Source organism: Alosa alosa, chromosome 7 (genome assembly GCF_017589495.1).
Source record: "Alosa alosa isolate M-15738 ecotype Scorff River chromosome 7, AALO_Geno_1.1, whole genome shotgun sequence".
In the NCBI taxonomy this organism is placed as follows: Eukaryota; Metazoa; Chordata; class Actinopteri; order Clupeiformes; family Clupeidae; genus Alosa; species Alosa alosa.
Genome location: NC_063195.1, coordinates 1,491,065 through 1,506,064, shown reverse-complemented (window position 1 = coordinate 1,506,064; position 15,000 = coordinate 1,491,065). Strand labels below are relative to the sequence as shown.

The window sequence follows — 15,000 nt, the reverse complement described above, 5'->3', positions numbered from 1 at the left end:
TCTCATCCCAAGGACGGCATCTCCTACAGTAGTGTCCCCTGGCCACTGCACTGGGGCATTGGGATCGATCTTTTGGCCAGAGGGAAGAGTGCCACCTACTGACCACCCACCAACACCACTTCCAGCAGCAACCTAGTTTTCCAAGGAGGTCTCCCATCCAAGTACTAACCAGGCCCACACCTGCTTAGCTTTAGTAACTCAGTAAAGACACACACACACACACACACACACACACACACACACACACACACAGTCCAAAGAGGTCTCCCATCCAAGTACTAACCAGGCCCACACCTGCTTAGCTTTAGTAACTCAGTAAAGACACACACACACACACACACACACACACACACACAGTCCAAAGAGGTCTCCCATCCAAGTACTAACCAGGCCAACACCTGCTTAGCTTCAGTAACTCAGCTAAGACAAGGTATCAATTGGTCTGCCTGCTGACCATACACACACACACACACCATTCATCACATTATATACACACACACACACACCCCATTCATCATATCATACACACACACACACACCATTCATCACATCACACACACACACACCATTCATCACATCATACACACACACACACACACCATTCATCACACACCATACACACACACACACACACACCATTCATCACATCACACACACACACACCATTCATCACATCATCACACACACACACACATACACCATTCATCACATCACACACACACACACACACACACACCATTCATCACATCACACACACACACACACCATTCATCACATCATACACACACACACCATTCATCACATCAACACACACACACACCATTCATCACATCACACACACACACACCATTCATCACACACACACACACACACACACCATTCATCACATCATACACACACACACACACCATTCATCACATAACACACACACACACACCATTCATCACATCATACACACACACACACCATTCATCACATCATATACACACACACACACACACACACACCATTCATCACATCACACACACACACCATTCATCACACACACACACACACACACACACACCATTCATCGGTAACGCTTTAGAATAACATGTGCTTATTAGGTATTAACAGTGCATAATAAGCAGTTAACAATTCATTACTAACAGTAAGTTAACTGTTGTTATCCTTTAATAACATTAACTAACTGTTAACATGCAGCTTGTAAGTGTTAATAAGCAGCCTTTTAAGTTACTTACAAGCATATTTGTTAACAGTTGTAAGTGTTAACAAGCAGCTTGTTAATGCGTGTTAATGGTGTATAAGACAAAGAGGTGGATAACTAATACGCTTATAAGACCTTTCTTACTTATTTGTAGTACATTTTGCAGCCCCCCAATCTAAAGCGAGGACCATGTAGCCTACGGAGGTCCTATAGTTCCACAAGCCCAACCTTCTATCTCTCTGTGTACTGTATCTATCTATCTAGCTTGGTTTAGCTGTGAGAAATACACCTTCAAAATTGTTGCTGTGAGCAGGACCCGAACCCCGGTCTCCCGCGTCAGGGGGTGCATCGCTACTTGTTGAGCTACACTACTTTTCTTATATAGCTGATGAAATTGTTTATGTTGATTCTGTATTCCGATGTTCTATATCATACTAGCTGTGCTTTTTACAAATATGTTTCTGATGGAAAAGTGGTGTTTAATTTCCTTAATCTTTGTTCAGTGAACGCATAAAACAGTTTGTCAGCAGTCTAAAGATATGCCAGCTTTGTATATAGTTTGGTTACCTAGAAACCGAGGCTTCAAGACGATAAGTGGGTGCGTTCAAAGCTCTGGTTCAAAGATGCAAACATAGGCGAACGTTCGTGATCAATTTAAAACATGTTTCAGTTTGCCTTGAACAGAGGCGAACATTCGTGGTCTGTTTCTGCATTAATTAAACACCACTTTTCCATCAGAAACATATTTGTAAAAAGCATAGCTAGTGTGATATAGCACTTCGGAATATAGAATCAACATAAACAATTTCATCAGCTATATAAGAAAAGTAGTGTAGCTCAACAAGTAGCGATGCACCCCCTGACGCGGGAGACCGGGGTTTGGGTCCTGCTCACAGCAACAATTTTGAAGGTGCATTTCTCACAGCTAAACCAAGCTAGATAGATAGATACAGTACACAGAGAGATAGAAGGTTGGGCTTGTGGAACTATAGGCTACATGGTCCTCGCTTTAGATTGGGGGGCTGCAAAATGTACTACAAATAAGTAAGAAAGGTCTTATAAGCGTATTACTGACTGGATTACAGACTACCTCACAGAACGTCAGTGCTGCAGATGGGAGTGGAGACCAGGCTGGTGACCTGGATTACAGACTACCTCACAGAACGTCAGTGCTGCAGATGGGAGTGACCAGGCTGGTGACCTGGATTACAGACTACCTCACAGAACGGCCCCATTTCCTCAGACTGTGTGACCTCACATCACAGACTGTGGTCAGTAGCAGCGGAGCTCACAAGGAACAGGACTCCCCGGTGTTGTCCACCCTCTACACCACAGACTTCAACTACAATTCAGATAGCTGCCACTTGCAAAAGTTGTCAGACGACACAGCCATTGTGGGATGTATTAAAGATGGGCAGGAGGGGGAGTACAGGGGACTGGTGGAGAAATTCGTCAGGTGGTGCAGGACCAACCAGCTGCAGCTGAACACCACCAAAACCAAGGAAATGGTGGTTGATTTCAGACATGCTACCCCAGCCCTGCTGCCTGTCTCAATTGAGGGGGAGACAGTGGAGACAGTCTGCACTTACAAGTACCTGGGGGTACATCTGGACAATAAACTTGACTGCTCTGCTAACTCACAAGCACTCTACAAGAAGGGTCAGAGCAGGCTTTACTTTCTGAGGAAGCTGAGATCCTTCAATGTATGCAACAGACTCCTGCAGATGTTCTACCAGTCTGTCATGGCCAGTGTGCTTTCCTATGCTGTGGCATGCTGGGGAGGCAGCATCAGGAAGAGATGCTGGACGCCTTTGACAGGCTGGTGAGGAAAGCTGGGTCTGTTGTTGGCACAGAACTGGAGACTCTCACTACCACTGCTGAGAAGAGGACACTGAGCAGACTTGACTCTATAATGGACAATTACAATCACCCCTGCACCCAGTCTTTGACAACCAGAGAAGCGCATTCAGCTACAGATTCCGTGCAAGACAGACAGGCTACGGAGGTCCTTTGTCCCCAGGGCCATCCAGTTGTTCAACACCACACAGAAGGACACCCAGAAAGAGATCATCATAGGTGACTGGACTGCATAATCAACCTTCCCACACCTGCACACTCATCTGCACATTGTGACACTTCACACCTGCACACTCATCTGCACATAGTGACACTTTGAGACACCTGCACACTCATCTGCACATAGTGACACTTTGAGACACCTGCACACTCATCTGCACATAGTGACACTTTGAGACACCTGGACACTCATCTGCACATAGTGACACTTTGAGACACCTGGACACTCATCTGCACATAGTGACACTTTGAGACACCTGCACACTCATCTGCACATAGTGACACTTTGAGACACCTGGACACTCATCTGCACATAGTGACACTTTGAGACACCTGGACACTCATCTGCACATAGTGACACTTTGAGACACCTGGACACTCATCTGCACATAGTGACACTTTGAGACACCTGCACACTCATCTGCACATAGTGACACTTTGAGACACCTGCACACTCATCTGCACATAGTGACACTTTGAGACACCTGGACACTCATCTGCACATAGTGACACTTTGAGACACCTGGACACTCATCTGCACATTGTGACACTTCACACCTGGACACTCATCTGCACATAGTGACACTTTGAGACACCTGGACACTCATCTGCACATAGTGACACTTTGAGACACCTGCACACTCATCTGCACATTGTGACACTTCACACCTGCACACTCATCTGCACATTGTGACACTTCACACCTGCAAACTCATCTGCACATTGTGACACTTCACACCTGCACACTCATCTGCACATTGTGACACTTCACACCTGCACACTCATCTGCACATAGTGACACTTTGAGACACCTGGACACTCATCTGCACATAGTGACACTTTGAGACACCTGGACACTCATCTGCACATAGTGACACTTTGAGACACCTGGACACTCATCTGCACATAGTGACACTTCACACCTGCACACTCATCTGCACATAGTGACACTTTGAGACACCTGCACACTCATCTGCACATAGTGACACTTTGAGACACCTGGACACTCATCTGCACATAGTGACACTTTTGAGACACCTGGACACTCATCTGCACATAGTGACACTTTGAGACACCTGGACACTCATCTGCACATAGTGACACTTTGAGACACCTGCACACTCATCTGCACATAGTGACACTTTGAGACACCTGCACACTCATCTGCACATAGTGACACTCACTCATCTGCACATAGTGACACTTTGAGACACCTGGACACTCATCTGCACATAGTGACACTTTGAGACACCTGGACACTCACATCTGCACATAGTGACACTTTGAGACACCTGCACACTCATCTGCACATAGTGACACTTTGAGACACCTGCACACTCATCTGCACATAGTGACACTTTGAGACACCTGCACACTCATCTGCACATAGTGACACTTTGAGACACCTGGACACTCATCTGCACATAGTGACACTTTGGAGACACCTGGACACTCATCTGCACATAGTGACACTTTGAGACACCTGGACACTCATCTGCACATAGTGACACTTCACACCTGCACACTCATCTGCACATAGTGACACTTCACACCTGGACACTCATCTGCACATAGTGACACTTTGAGACACCTGGACACTCATCTGCACATAGTGACACTTTGAGACACCTGCACACTCATCTGCACATAGTGACACTTTGAGACACCTGCACACTCATCTGCACATAGTGACACTTTGAGACACCTGCACACTCATCTGCACATAGTGACACTTTGAGACACCTGCACACTCATCTGCACATAGTGACACTTTAGCTGCTCTTGCTATGAACCACTCAGCTATGGCACATGTGATGAACCACTCAGCTATGGCACATGTGATGAACCACTCAGCTATGGCACATGTGATGAACCACTCAGCTATGGCACATGTGATGAACCACTCAGCTATGGCACATGTGATGAACCACTATTTTCTTCTCATCACAACCACAGCTGTGTGTGTGTGTGTGTGTGTGTGTGTGTGTGTGTGTGTGTGTGTGTGTGTGTGTGTGTGTGTGTGTGTGTGTGTGTGTGTGTGTATGTGTGAGAGATCTGACGTTGGCTAGATGTATGTAAGTGTGTGCTGTATGGTGAACATATGTGCAATGATGTGTGTAATGTCTTTGTGTTTTTCTATTCTGTATTTATGTATGTATGCTACTAGACACCTTAATTTCCCTCGGGATTAATAAATCTACTCTACTCTACTCTACACACACACCATTCATCACATCATACACACACACACACACACACACACACCATTCATCACATCACACACACACCATTCATCACATCATACACACACACACACACACACACACCCATTCATCACATCATACACACACACACCATTCATCACATCATACACACACACACACACACCATTCATCACATCATACACACACACACACACACCATTCATCACATCATACACACACACACACACACACACACCATTCATCACATCATACACACACATCATTCATCACACACACACCATTCATCACATCATACACACACATCATTCATCACACACACACCATTCATCACATCATACACACACACCATTCATCACATCATACACACACACACACCATTCATCACATCATACACACACACCATTCATCACATCATACACACACACACACACACACCATTCATCACATCACACACACACCATTCATCACATCATACACACACACACACACACCATTCATCATCATCACACACACACACACACACCATTCATCACATCATACACACACACACACACACCATTCATCATCATCACACACACACACACACACACACACACACCATTCATCACATCATACACACACACCATTCATCACACACACACCATTCATCACATCATACACACACACACACACACACACCATTCATCACATCATACACACACACACCATTCATCACATCATACACACACACACACACACCATTCATCACATCATACACACACACACACACACACCATTCATCACATCATACACACACACCATTCATCACATCATACACACACACACACACACACACCATTCATCACATCACACACACACACACCATTCATCACATCATACACACACACACCATTCATCACATCATACACACACACCATTCATCACACACACACCATTCATCACATCATACACAAATACATCCGTGGCCTACTGGTTAGGGCTTCGGGCTTGTAACTGAAGGGTTGCCGGTTCGATCCCCGACCCAGTAGGGAAAAATGTGGGTGGGGGAAGTGGTTGAGCACTGCTCTCCCATGCCCACATCCACGGCTGAAGTGCCCTTGAGCAAGGTGTGTGTGTGTGTGTGTCACACCTCACTGCATCGGGATTGGTGTGTGCTTCACCTCACTGTGTGTTCACTAATTCATGGATGGGATAAAAGCAGATATCCATCATATAACACACACACACACACTCCACCCAGAATCCACCATGTGTGATTAAATCTCAACCGCTTTCTGGTTCCAATGACTTCCCTTTTAGATTGAGTGCACTGCCCATTGTTTGGACGGTCATTAGCCCACTCACACACACAGTCTCTCTCTCTCTCTCACTGCTGCGACTGTGCCTATACTGCTTTGCATGAATTTCCAGAAACACAAAACAAACAAATCACCAAATGACACACACACACACACACACACGTCTGACAGCATTTAAATAGGAAAACAAAACAGCTCCAGGAGGGTCAGTATGCAAATGACACACACACACACACACACACACAGGTTAAACTAAAATCACACACCTCACACAGGGGCGTGGCAGGTAGGCTGGTCAGCATGCAGACACACACACACATCTGTGTTTTAGTGATTGGCACCTGCCTGCAGTTCCTCATACAGAGGCTGTTCAGTGTCCATAGCACCCTTCTGGAAATTTCTCTCTCTCACACACACACACATCTTACTCGGTCTACATTGTCCCTGTGTGGAACAGCTGCTTGAGAAGGTAGGAGTGTGTGTAACTATTTGTATGTCTATTGATATGGATCTTAATGTTATGTAGATGTGTGTGTGTGACTATTTGTATGTGTGTTCATAGGTCTGAATGTTATGTAGGTGTGTGTGTGTGTATGTGTGTTGATATAGGTCTGAATGTTATGTAGGTGTAGGTGTGTGTGTGTGTGTGTGTGTGTGTGTGTGTGTGTAACAATTTGTATGTGTGTTGATATAGGTCTGAATGTTGCATGCTGAAAGCCAAGGATGTATCATCATTCCATGGTGTATGTCAGTGTGTGTGTGTGTGGATCCCAGAGTGTGTGAGGGGTATAGTGTGTGTGTGTGAATCCCAGAGTGTGTGACGGGTATAGTGTGTGTGTGTGGATCCCAGAGTGTGAGGGGTATAGTGTGTGTGTGTGGATCCCAGAGTGTGTGAGGGGTATAGTGTGTGTGTGTGGATCCCAGAGTGTGTGAGGGGTATAGTGTGTGTGGATCCCAGAGTGTGAGGGGTAGTGTGTGTGTGTGGATCCCAGAGTGTGAGGGGTATAGTGTGTGTGTGTGTGTGGATCCCAGAGTGTGTGACGGGTATAGTATGTGTGTGTGGATCCCAGAGTGTGAGGGGTTTACCTCACACACCTATTCACCACATATCTCTGCTGGGCTGTTTCGCCTCGGAGTGGATTATCAATCAATCAAACTATTTATATAGCAGCTTTCTTAAAAGGTTTGTAATACAAGATGCTTGTATTGTGTGTATTTGTGTAGATTATGTATTGTATTGTGTAGATTATGCTGCACGTTCCTCCGAGGCCGAGCAAGTTATGGAATGACACTAATCTGTGTGTGTGTGTATATATATATCTGTATGTGTGTGGTGTGTGTGTAGATGGATGAGCTGGATGCCTCTCAGTTGCAGAGAGAAGTTGAGAGTTTGAAACAGCAACTTCAAACCAACAGAGAAAAATCATCTGTGACCATTGCCGAGTAAGTCACACGCACACAAATCATGTGACCATTGCCAAGTCACACACACACACACACACAAATCATCTGTGACCATTGCCGAGTAAGTCACACACACACACACAAATCATCTGTGACCATTGCTGAGTAAGTCACACACACACACAAATCATCTGTGACCATTGCCGAGTAAGTCACACTCACACACACACACACAAATCATCTGTGACCATTGCCGAGTAAGTCACACACACACACAAATCATCTGTGACCATTGCCAAGTAAGTCACACACACACACACACACACAAATCATCTGTGACCATTGCCGAGTAAGTCACACACACACACACACACACTAACTCCTGGTGCTTGTTGTGCAGCTTGGTGAAGTGGATCACACAAACACACACACACACTAACTCACACACACACACACTAACTGCTGGTGCTTGTTGTGCAGCTTGGTGAAGTGGATCACACACACACACACTAACTGCTGGTGCTTGTTGTGCAGCTTGGTGAAGTGGCTCACACACACACATTAAGCGCTTTCAGATATAACCTCCGGAGTATATGCGGAGGTTTGTCAAACGGAGGTCCTACCCTTCGGATGATTCAGATATGATGCTAACCTGCGGACCTAATACTGACCTTATCCGATCGTGATGTGTGAACCATATACACGACATTACAGAATCTCCGGTGGTTGTCGAAAGTGAGGGGTGGGGGGCTTGTAGAGTTCACAAGATGCAGATATGACGCGAGAATATATGCGGCCGCTGCCTGTCACAGCAGCTGCTTTTGTTTACAAAAGTGTAGCCTATGCATTATGGTGGCTAAAGAAGACAAATCTATTGTGCGAGGCTAATACTTGAAGTAGGCTAGTCAAGTAAGCAAACAGTATTTGTATGTGTGCTTCGAATAAACACATTTATCTGTTTTCAACGCTATGTAGCAGAATTATTTGGCTATAGAACCACATCTGGTTTATGCTTTGGAGAGAGCATGCACAAACTCTATGGTAGGCTACCGCTTACGTGAAGGAGCTTGTAACAAAGTTGGCGTTTTCTTCGCTTTTTTCATTTTCTCTAGGCATATTTATGCTCAACAAATATCTGGCGAGCTCAGCCAGGTATCAATGAACAGAAAACCGGTTGGCTAACAATTTATTAAATACTCCTGTTATTGTCGTCAACGACGTCGCTGTAGGCTACTGCCTTTTCAGGGCCTTCTGCTTATGATTCAGTCTTTTGAATTCCTTTGGCCTTGCGATGCGGTTCTAGGCTACATCAACGTGTCTCTTGCTGTTCCCTTCATGTGTTCTATCACAATGCTGTCTGCCCTCATGGACAGTAGCTCTGTGATGTCTGCATCTTTCCAGGTCGGAGATTTTCTGGACAGCACTATGCCCCTCCATCATGACACTGGCATTTAAGTCAGATCTAACCACATGGACGCACGAAACGTCACCGACACGCCCTCTCAGTAGGTGTGAATTTTAACCGCATGTTCTACGCCTCGTTCAGACACAGCACATTTACATAATGTCCGGAGGAAATATTAGGGGGTAGTACAACAACCGGCTAAATTCAGACTTCCATATGACCGGTTATGTCGTTCAGATATACGGCCCCACCGTTTAACATCTGCAGAACCTCCGGTCTTACACGTATGTCTGAAAGCGCTAAACTCACACACACTAACTCCCGGTGCTTGTTGTGCAGCTTGGTGAAGTGGATCACACACACACACATTAACTCCCGGTGCTTGTTGTGCAGCTTGGTGAAGTGGATTGAAGAGGGCGTGGACAAGGACCCTTTCCTGAATGCTGATTCGCTGAGGAGCAATCCATGGGTGGAGACTGGGAAATGTGTGCTTCTCTAAGCCACACCCATCTGCTATCGCTATGGCAACAGATCTCTAAACTATTCAATAAACCATAAAACTATTCAATAAACCATAATTGTGGAAATGTATTAAATAACACGTTTTTACTGTGTGCTCCTGTGTCTGTCACTCACACGGTTTCATGGAGATGAAAGGACAACCAATTCAGTTTAGCATTTCTGAGTTTATTCACAGTGATATCTACAAATGACAGCTGCTCTTACAGACACACACACACACACACACTCTCAGAGCAGCTCCCGGATATACACATTGCGTCTGACAGCATTGGACACGCCCTCGTTGAAGCGAAACCAAACGTCACTGTTCCCCACAGCACGGCCAATTTGCAAAACCATGCCCCCTTTACTGGCCTCTGCTGCAGAGAGAGAGAGGGGGAGAGAGAGAGGGAGGGAGGAAGAGAGCGAGAGGGGGGAGGGAGGGAGAGAGAGAGAGGGGGGGAGAGAGGTGGGGAGAGGGGGGAGAGAGGAGAGGGGGAGAGAGAGAGATGGGGGAGGGGGGAGAGGGAGGGAGGGAGAGAGAGAGAGGGGGGGAGGAGAGAGAGAGAGAGGAGAGAGGAGGAGAGAGAGAATGAGAGTGGGAGAGGGAGAGGGAGGGAGGGAGAAAGAGAGAGAGAAATGGAGGGAGATAGAGATAGACAGATGAAAAAAGACAGAGAGAGAGAAAGAGATGGAGGAGGAGGGTGAGAGATGGAAACAATTAGTAGTACACATTTCCACCAAAGCTTATGAATATCAGTTTTGTAGCTTTTCAATTTGTTGCATCATACAATAAACAGTTATCTACTGTAAGAGTAATGTAATGTAATCTAGCGTAGTCTAATCTCCTTGTTATGTAGAGTAATGTAATGTAAGCGTAGTCTAACATCCCTGTTATGTAGAGTAATGTAATCTAGCGTAGTCTAATCTCCTTATTAGAGAGTAATGCAAATGTAATCTAGTGAAGTCTAATCTCCTTGTTATATAGAGTAATGTAATGTAATCTAGAGTAGTCTAATCTCTTCATGTAGAGTAATGTAATCTAGCGTAGTCTAATCTCCCTGTTATGTAGAGTAATGTAATCTAGCGTAGTCTAATCTCCTTATGTAGAGTAATGTAATGTAATCTAGCGTAGTCTAATCTCCTTGTTATGTAGAGTAATGTAATGTAATCTAGCGTAGTCTAATCTCCTTGTTATGTAGAGTAATGTAATCTAGCGTAGTCTAATCTCCTTGTTATGTAGAGTAATGTAATGTAATCTAAGCTGTAGTTTAATCTCCTTGTTATGTAGAGTAATGTAATGTAATCTAGCGTGAGTCTAATCTCCTTATGTAGAGTAATGTAATCTAAGCGTTAGTCTAATCTCCATATGTAGAGTAATGTAATGTAATCTAGCGTAGTCTAATCTCCTTGTTATATAGAGTAATGTAATGTAATCTAGCGTAGTCTAATCTCTTCATGTAGAGTAATGTAATCTAGCGTAGTCTAATCTCCTTATGTAGAGTAATGTAATGTAATCTAGCGTAGTCTAATCTCCTTATGTAGAGTAATGTAATGTAATCTAGGCGTGAGTCTAATCTCCTTGTTATGTACAGTAATGGAATGTAATCTAAGCGTGAGTCTAATCTCCTTGTTATGTAGAGTAATGTAATGTAATCTAGCATAGTCTAATCTCCTTGTTATGTAATGTAATGTAAACTAGCGTAGTCTAATCTCCTTATGTAGAGTAATGTAATTTAGCGTAGTCTAATCTCCTTGTTATGTAGAGTAATGTAATCTAATCTAGCGTAGTCTAATCTCCTTGTTATGTAGAGCAATGTAATGTAATCTAAGCGTGAGTTTAATCTCCTTGTTATGTAGAGTAATGTAATCCCAGCTTAGTCTAATCTCCTTATGTAGAGTAATGTAATCTAAGTAGTCTAATCTCCCTGTTATGTAGAGTAATGTAATCTAATGAATCTAATCTCCTTGTTATGTAGAGTAATGTAATCTAGCATTAGTCTAATCTCCCTGTAATGTAGAGTAATGTAATCTAAGCTTAGTCTAATCTCCTTGTTATGTAATGTAATGTAAATCTAAATGTAGTTTAAATCCTTGTTATGTAATGTAATGTAATCTAGCTAGTCTAATCTCTTCATGTAGAGTAATGTAATCTAAAAGTGTAGTCTAATCTCCTTGTTATGTAATGTAATGTAATCTAGCGTGAGTCTAATCTCCTTGTTATGTAGAGTAATGTAATGTAATCTAGGTCTAATCTCTTATGTAGAGTGATGTAATCTCCTTAGTCTAATCTCTTTTTGTAATGTAATGTAATCTATTAGTCTAATCTCCTTTGTTATGTAGAGTAATGTAATCAGGCGTAGGTCTAATCTCCTTGTATGTAGAGTAATGTAATCTAGCATAGTCTAATCTCCCTGTTATGTAGAGTATTGTAATCTAGCGTAGTCTAATCTCCTTGTTATGTAGAGTAATGTAATGTAATCTAGCGTAGTCTAATCTCCTTGTTATGTAATGTAATGTAAACTAGCGTAGTCTAATCTCCTTGTTATATAGAGTAATGTAATCTAGCGTAGTCTAATCTCCTTGTTATGTAGAGTAATGTAATGTAATCTAGCGTAGTCTAATCTCCTTATGTAGAGTAATGTAATCTAGCGTAGTCTAATCTCCTTATGTAGAGTAATGTAATCTAGCGTAGTCTAATCTCCTTGTTATGTAGAGTAATGTAATGTAATCTAGCGTAGTCTAATCTCCTTGTTATATAGAGTAATGTAATCTAGCGTAGTCTAATCTCCTTATGTAGAGTAATGTAATGTAATCTAGCGTAGTCTAATCTCCTTGTTATGTAGAGTAATGTAATGTAATCTAGCGTAGTCTAATCTCCTTGTTATGTAGAGTAATGTAATGTAATCTATGTAGTCTAATCTCTTTGTTATGTAGAGTAATGTAATGTAATCCTAAGAGTAGTCTAATCTCCTTATGTAGTCTAACTTTGTTATGTAATGTAATGTAATCTAGCGTAGTCTAATCTCCTTGTTATGTAGAGTAATGTAATCTAGCGTAGTCTAATCTCCTTGTTATGTAGAGTAATGTAATCTAGCATAGTCTAATCTCCCTGTTATGTAGAGTATTGTAATCTAGCGTAGTCTAATCTCCTTGTTATGTAGAGTAATGTAATGTAATCTAGCGTAGTCTAATCTCCTTGTTATGTAATGTAAATGTAAACTAAGTAGATAATCTCCTTGTTATATAGAGTAATGTAATCTAGCTTAGTCTAATCTCCTTATGTAGAGTAATGTACCCAGCTTAGTCTAATCTCCTTGTTATGTAGAGTAATGTAAATGTAATCTAGCTTAGTCTAATCTCCTTGTTATGTAGAGTAAATGTAATCTAGCTTAGTCTAATCTCCTTATGTAGAGTAATGTAATCCAGCGTTTAGCCTAATCTCCTTGTTATGTAGAGTAATGTAAATGTAATCTAGCTTAGTCTAATCTCCTTGTTATATAGAGTAATGTAATCTAGCGTAGTCTAATCTCCTTATGTAGAGTAATGTAATGTAGCGTAGTCTAATCTCCTTGTTATATAGAGTAATGTAATGTAATGTAGCGTAGTCTAATCTCCTTGTTATATAGAGTAATGTAATGTAATCTAGCGTAGTCTAATCTCCTTGTTATATAGAGTAATGTAATGTAATCTAAGTAGTCTAATCTCCTTGTTAGAGTAATAATAGAGTAATGTAAGAGTAATGTAATCTAGTCTAATCTCCCTGTAAGTCAATGTAATGTAATCTAGCGTCCCTAATCTCCTATGTAGAGTAATGTAATTAGTTAATCTCTTTATGTAGAGTAATGTAATGTAATCTAAGCGTGATCCTAATCTCCTTGTTATATAGAGTAAGTAATGTAATGTAGCTGCAGGGTCTAATCTCTTTATGTAGAGTAATGTAATCTAGCGTAGTCTAATCTCCTTGTTATGTAGAGTAATGTAATCTAGCGTAGTCTAATCTCTTCATGTAGAGTGATGTAATCTAGCGTAGTCTAATCTCCTTGTTATGTAGAGTAATGTAATGTAATCTAGCGTAGTCTAATCTCCTTGTTATGTAGAGTAATGTAATGTAATCTAGCGTAGTCTAATCTCCTTATGTAGAGTAATGTAATCTAGCGTAGTCTAATCTCCTTGTTATGTAGAGTAATGTAATGTAATCTAGCGTAGTCTAATCTCCTTATGTAGAGTAACGTAATCTAGCGTAGTCTAATCTCCTTGTTATGTAATGTATTGTAATCTAGCGTAGTCTAATCTCCTTGCTATGTAGAGTAATGTAATCTAGCGTAGTCTAATCTCCTTATGTAGAGTAATGTAATCTAGCGTAGTCTAATCTCCTTATGTAGAGTAATGTATTGTAATCTAGCGTAGTCTAATCTCCTTATATAGAGTAATGTAATGTAATCTAGCGTAGTCTAATCTCCTTGTTATGTAGAGTAATGTAATCTAGCGTAGTCTAATCTCCTTATGTAGAGTAATGTAATGTAATCTAGCGTAGTCTAATCTCCTTGTTATGTAGAGTAATGTAATGTAATCTAGCGTAGTCTAATCTCCCTGTAATGTAGAGTAATGTAATGTAATCTAGCGTAGTCTAATCTCCTTATGTAGAGTAATGTAATCTAGCTGAAGTCTAATCTCCTTATGTAGAGTAATGTAATAGCATAGTCTAATCTTTTATGTAGAGTAATGTAATGTAATCTAGCGAGTCTAATCTCCTTGTTATGTAGTAATGTAATGTAATCTAGTAGTCTAATCTCCTTGTTATGTAATGTAATGTAATCTAAGTAGTCTAATCTCCTTGTTATGTAGAGTAATGTAATGTAATCTAGCTGAAGTCTAATCTCC

General features: G+C 42.1%; 3 protein-coding genes across 3 annotated transcripts in view; 1 reads left to right on the top strand and 2 right to left on the bottom strand.

The window, feature by feature from the left end:
• Nucleotides 1-15,000, bottom strand: part of LOC125297244 (NACHT, LRR and PYD domains-containing protein 3-like) — a 313,314-nt gene that overhangs the window by 252,383 nt on the left and 45,931 nt on the right.
• Nucleotides 7,135-10,193, top strand: gng13a (guanine nucleotide binding protein (G protein), gamma 13a). Its single transcript, XM_048247800.1, has 3 exons — nt 7,135-7,275; nt 8,152-8,249; nt 10,009-10,193. Exons 2-3 carry the CDS (start codon nt 8,152-8,154, stop codon nt 10,112-10,114), a joined length of 204 nt encoding a protein of 67 aa, XP_048103757.1. The 5' UTR covers nt 7,135-7,275; the 3' UTR covers nt 10,115-10,193.
• The window catches only part of chtf18 (CTF18, chromosome transmission fidelity factor 18 homolog (S. cerevisiae)), a 30,515-nt gene continuing 25,808 nt past the window's right edge, over nt 10,294-15,000 (bottom strand). The window contains exon 13 of the mRNA XM_048247132.1: nt 10,294-10,493. Coding sequence (XP_048103089.1) covers nt 10,366-10,493 — 128 coding nt within the window. The 3' untranslated portion in view covers nt 10,294-10,365. The remainder of the gene's footprint in view (nt 10,494-15,000) is intronic.

Bases quoted from the DNA above. Each gene is read 5' to 3' on its own strand.
- gng13a (XM_048247800.1), top strand. From the start codon at position 8,152: ATGGATGAGCTGGATGCCTCTCAGTTGCAGAGAGAAGTTGAGAGTTTG. The intron at 8,250-10,008 runs GTAAGTCACACG...CTTGTTGTGCAG, and splicing joins TCATCTGTGACCATTGCCGA to CTTGGTGAAGTGGATTGAAG.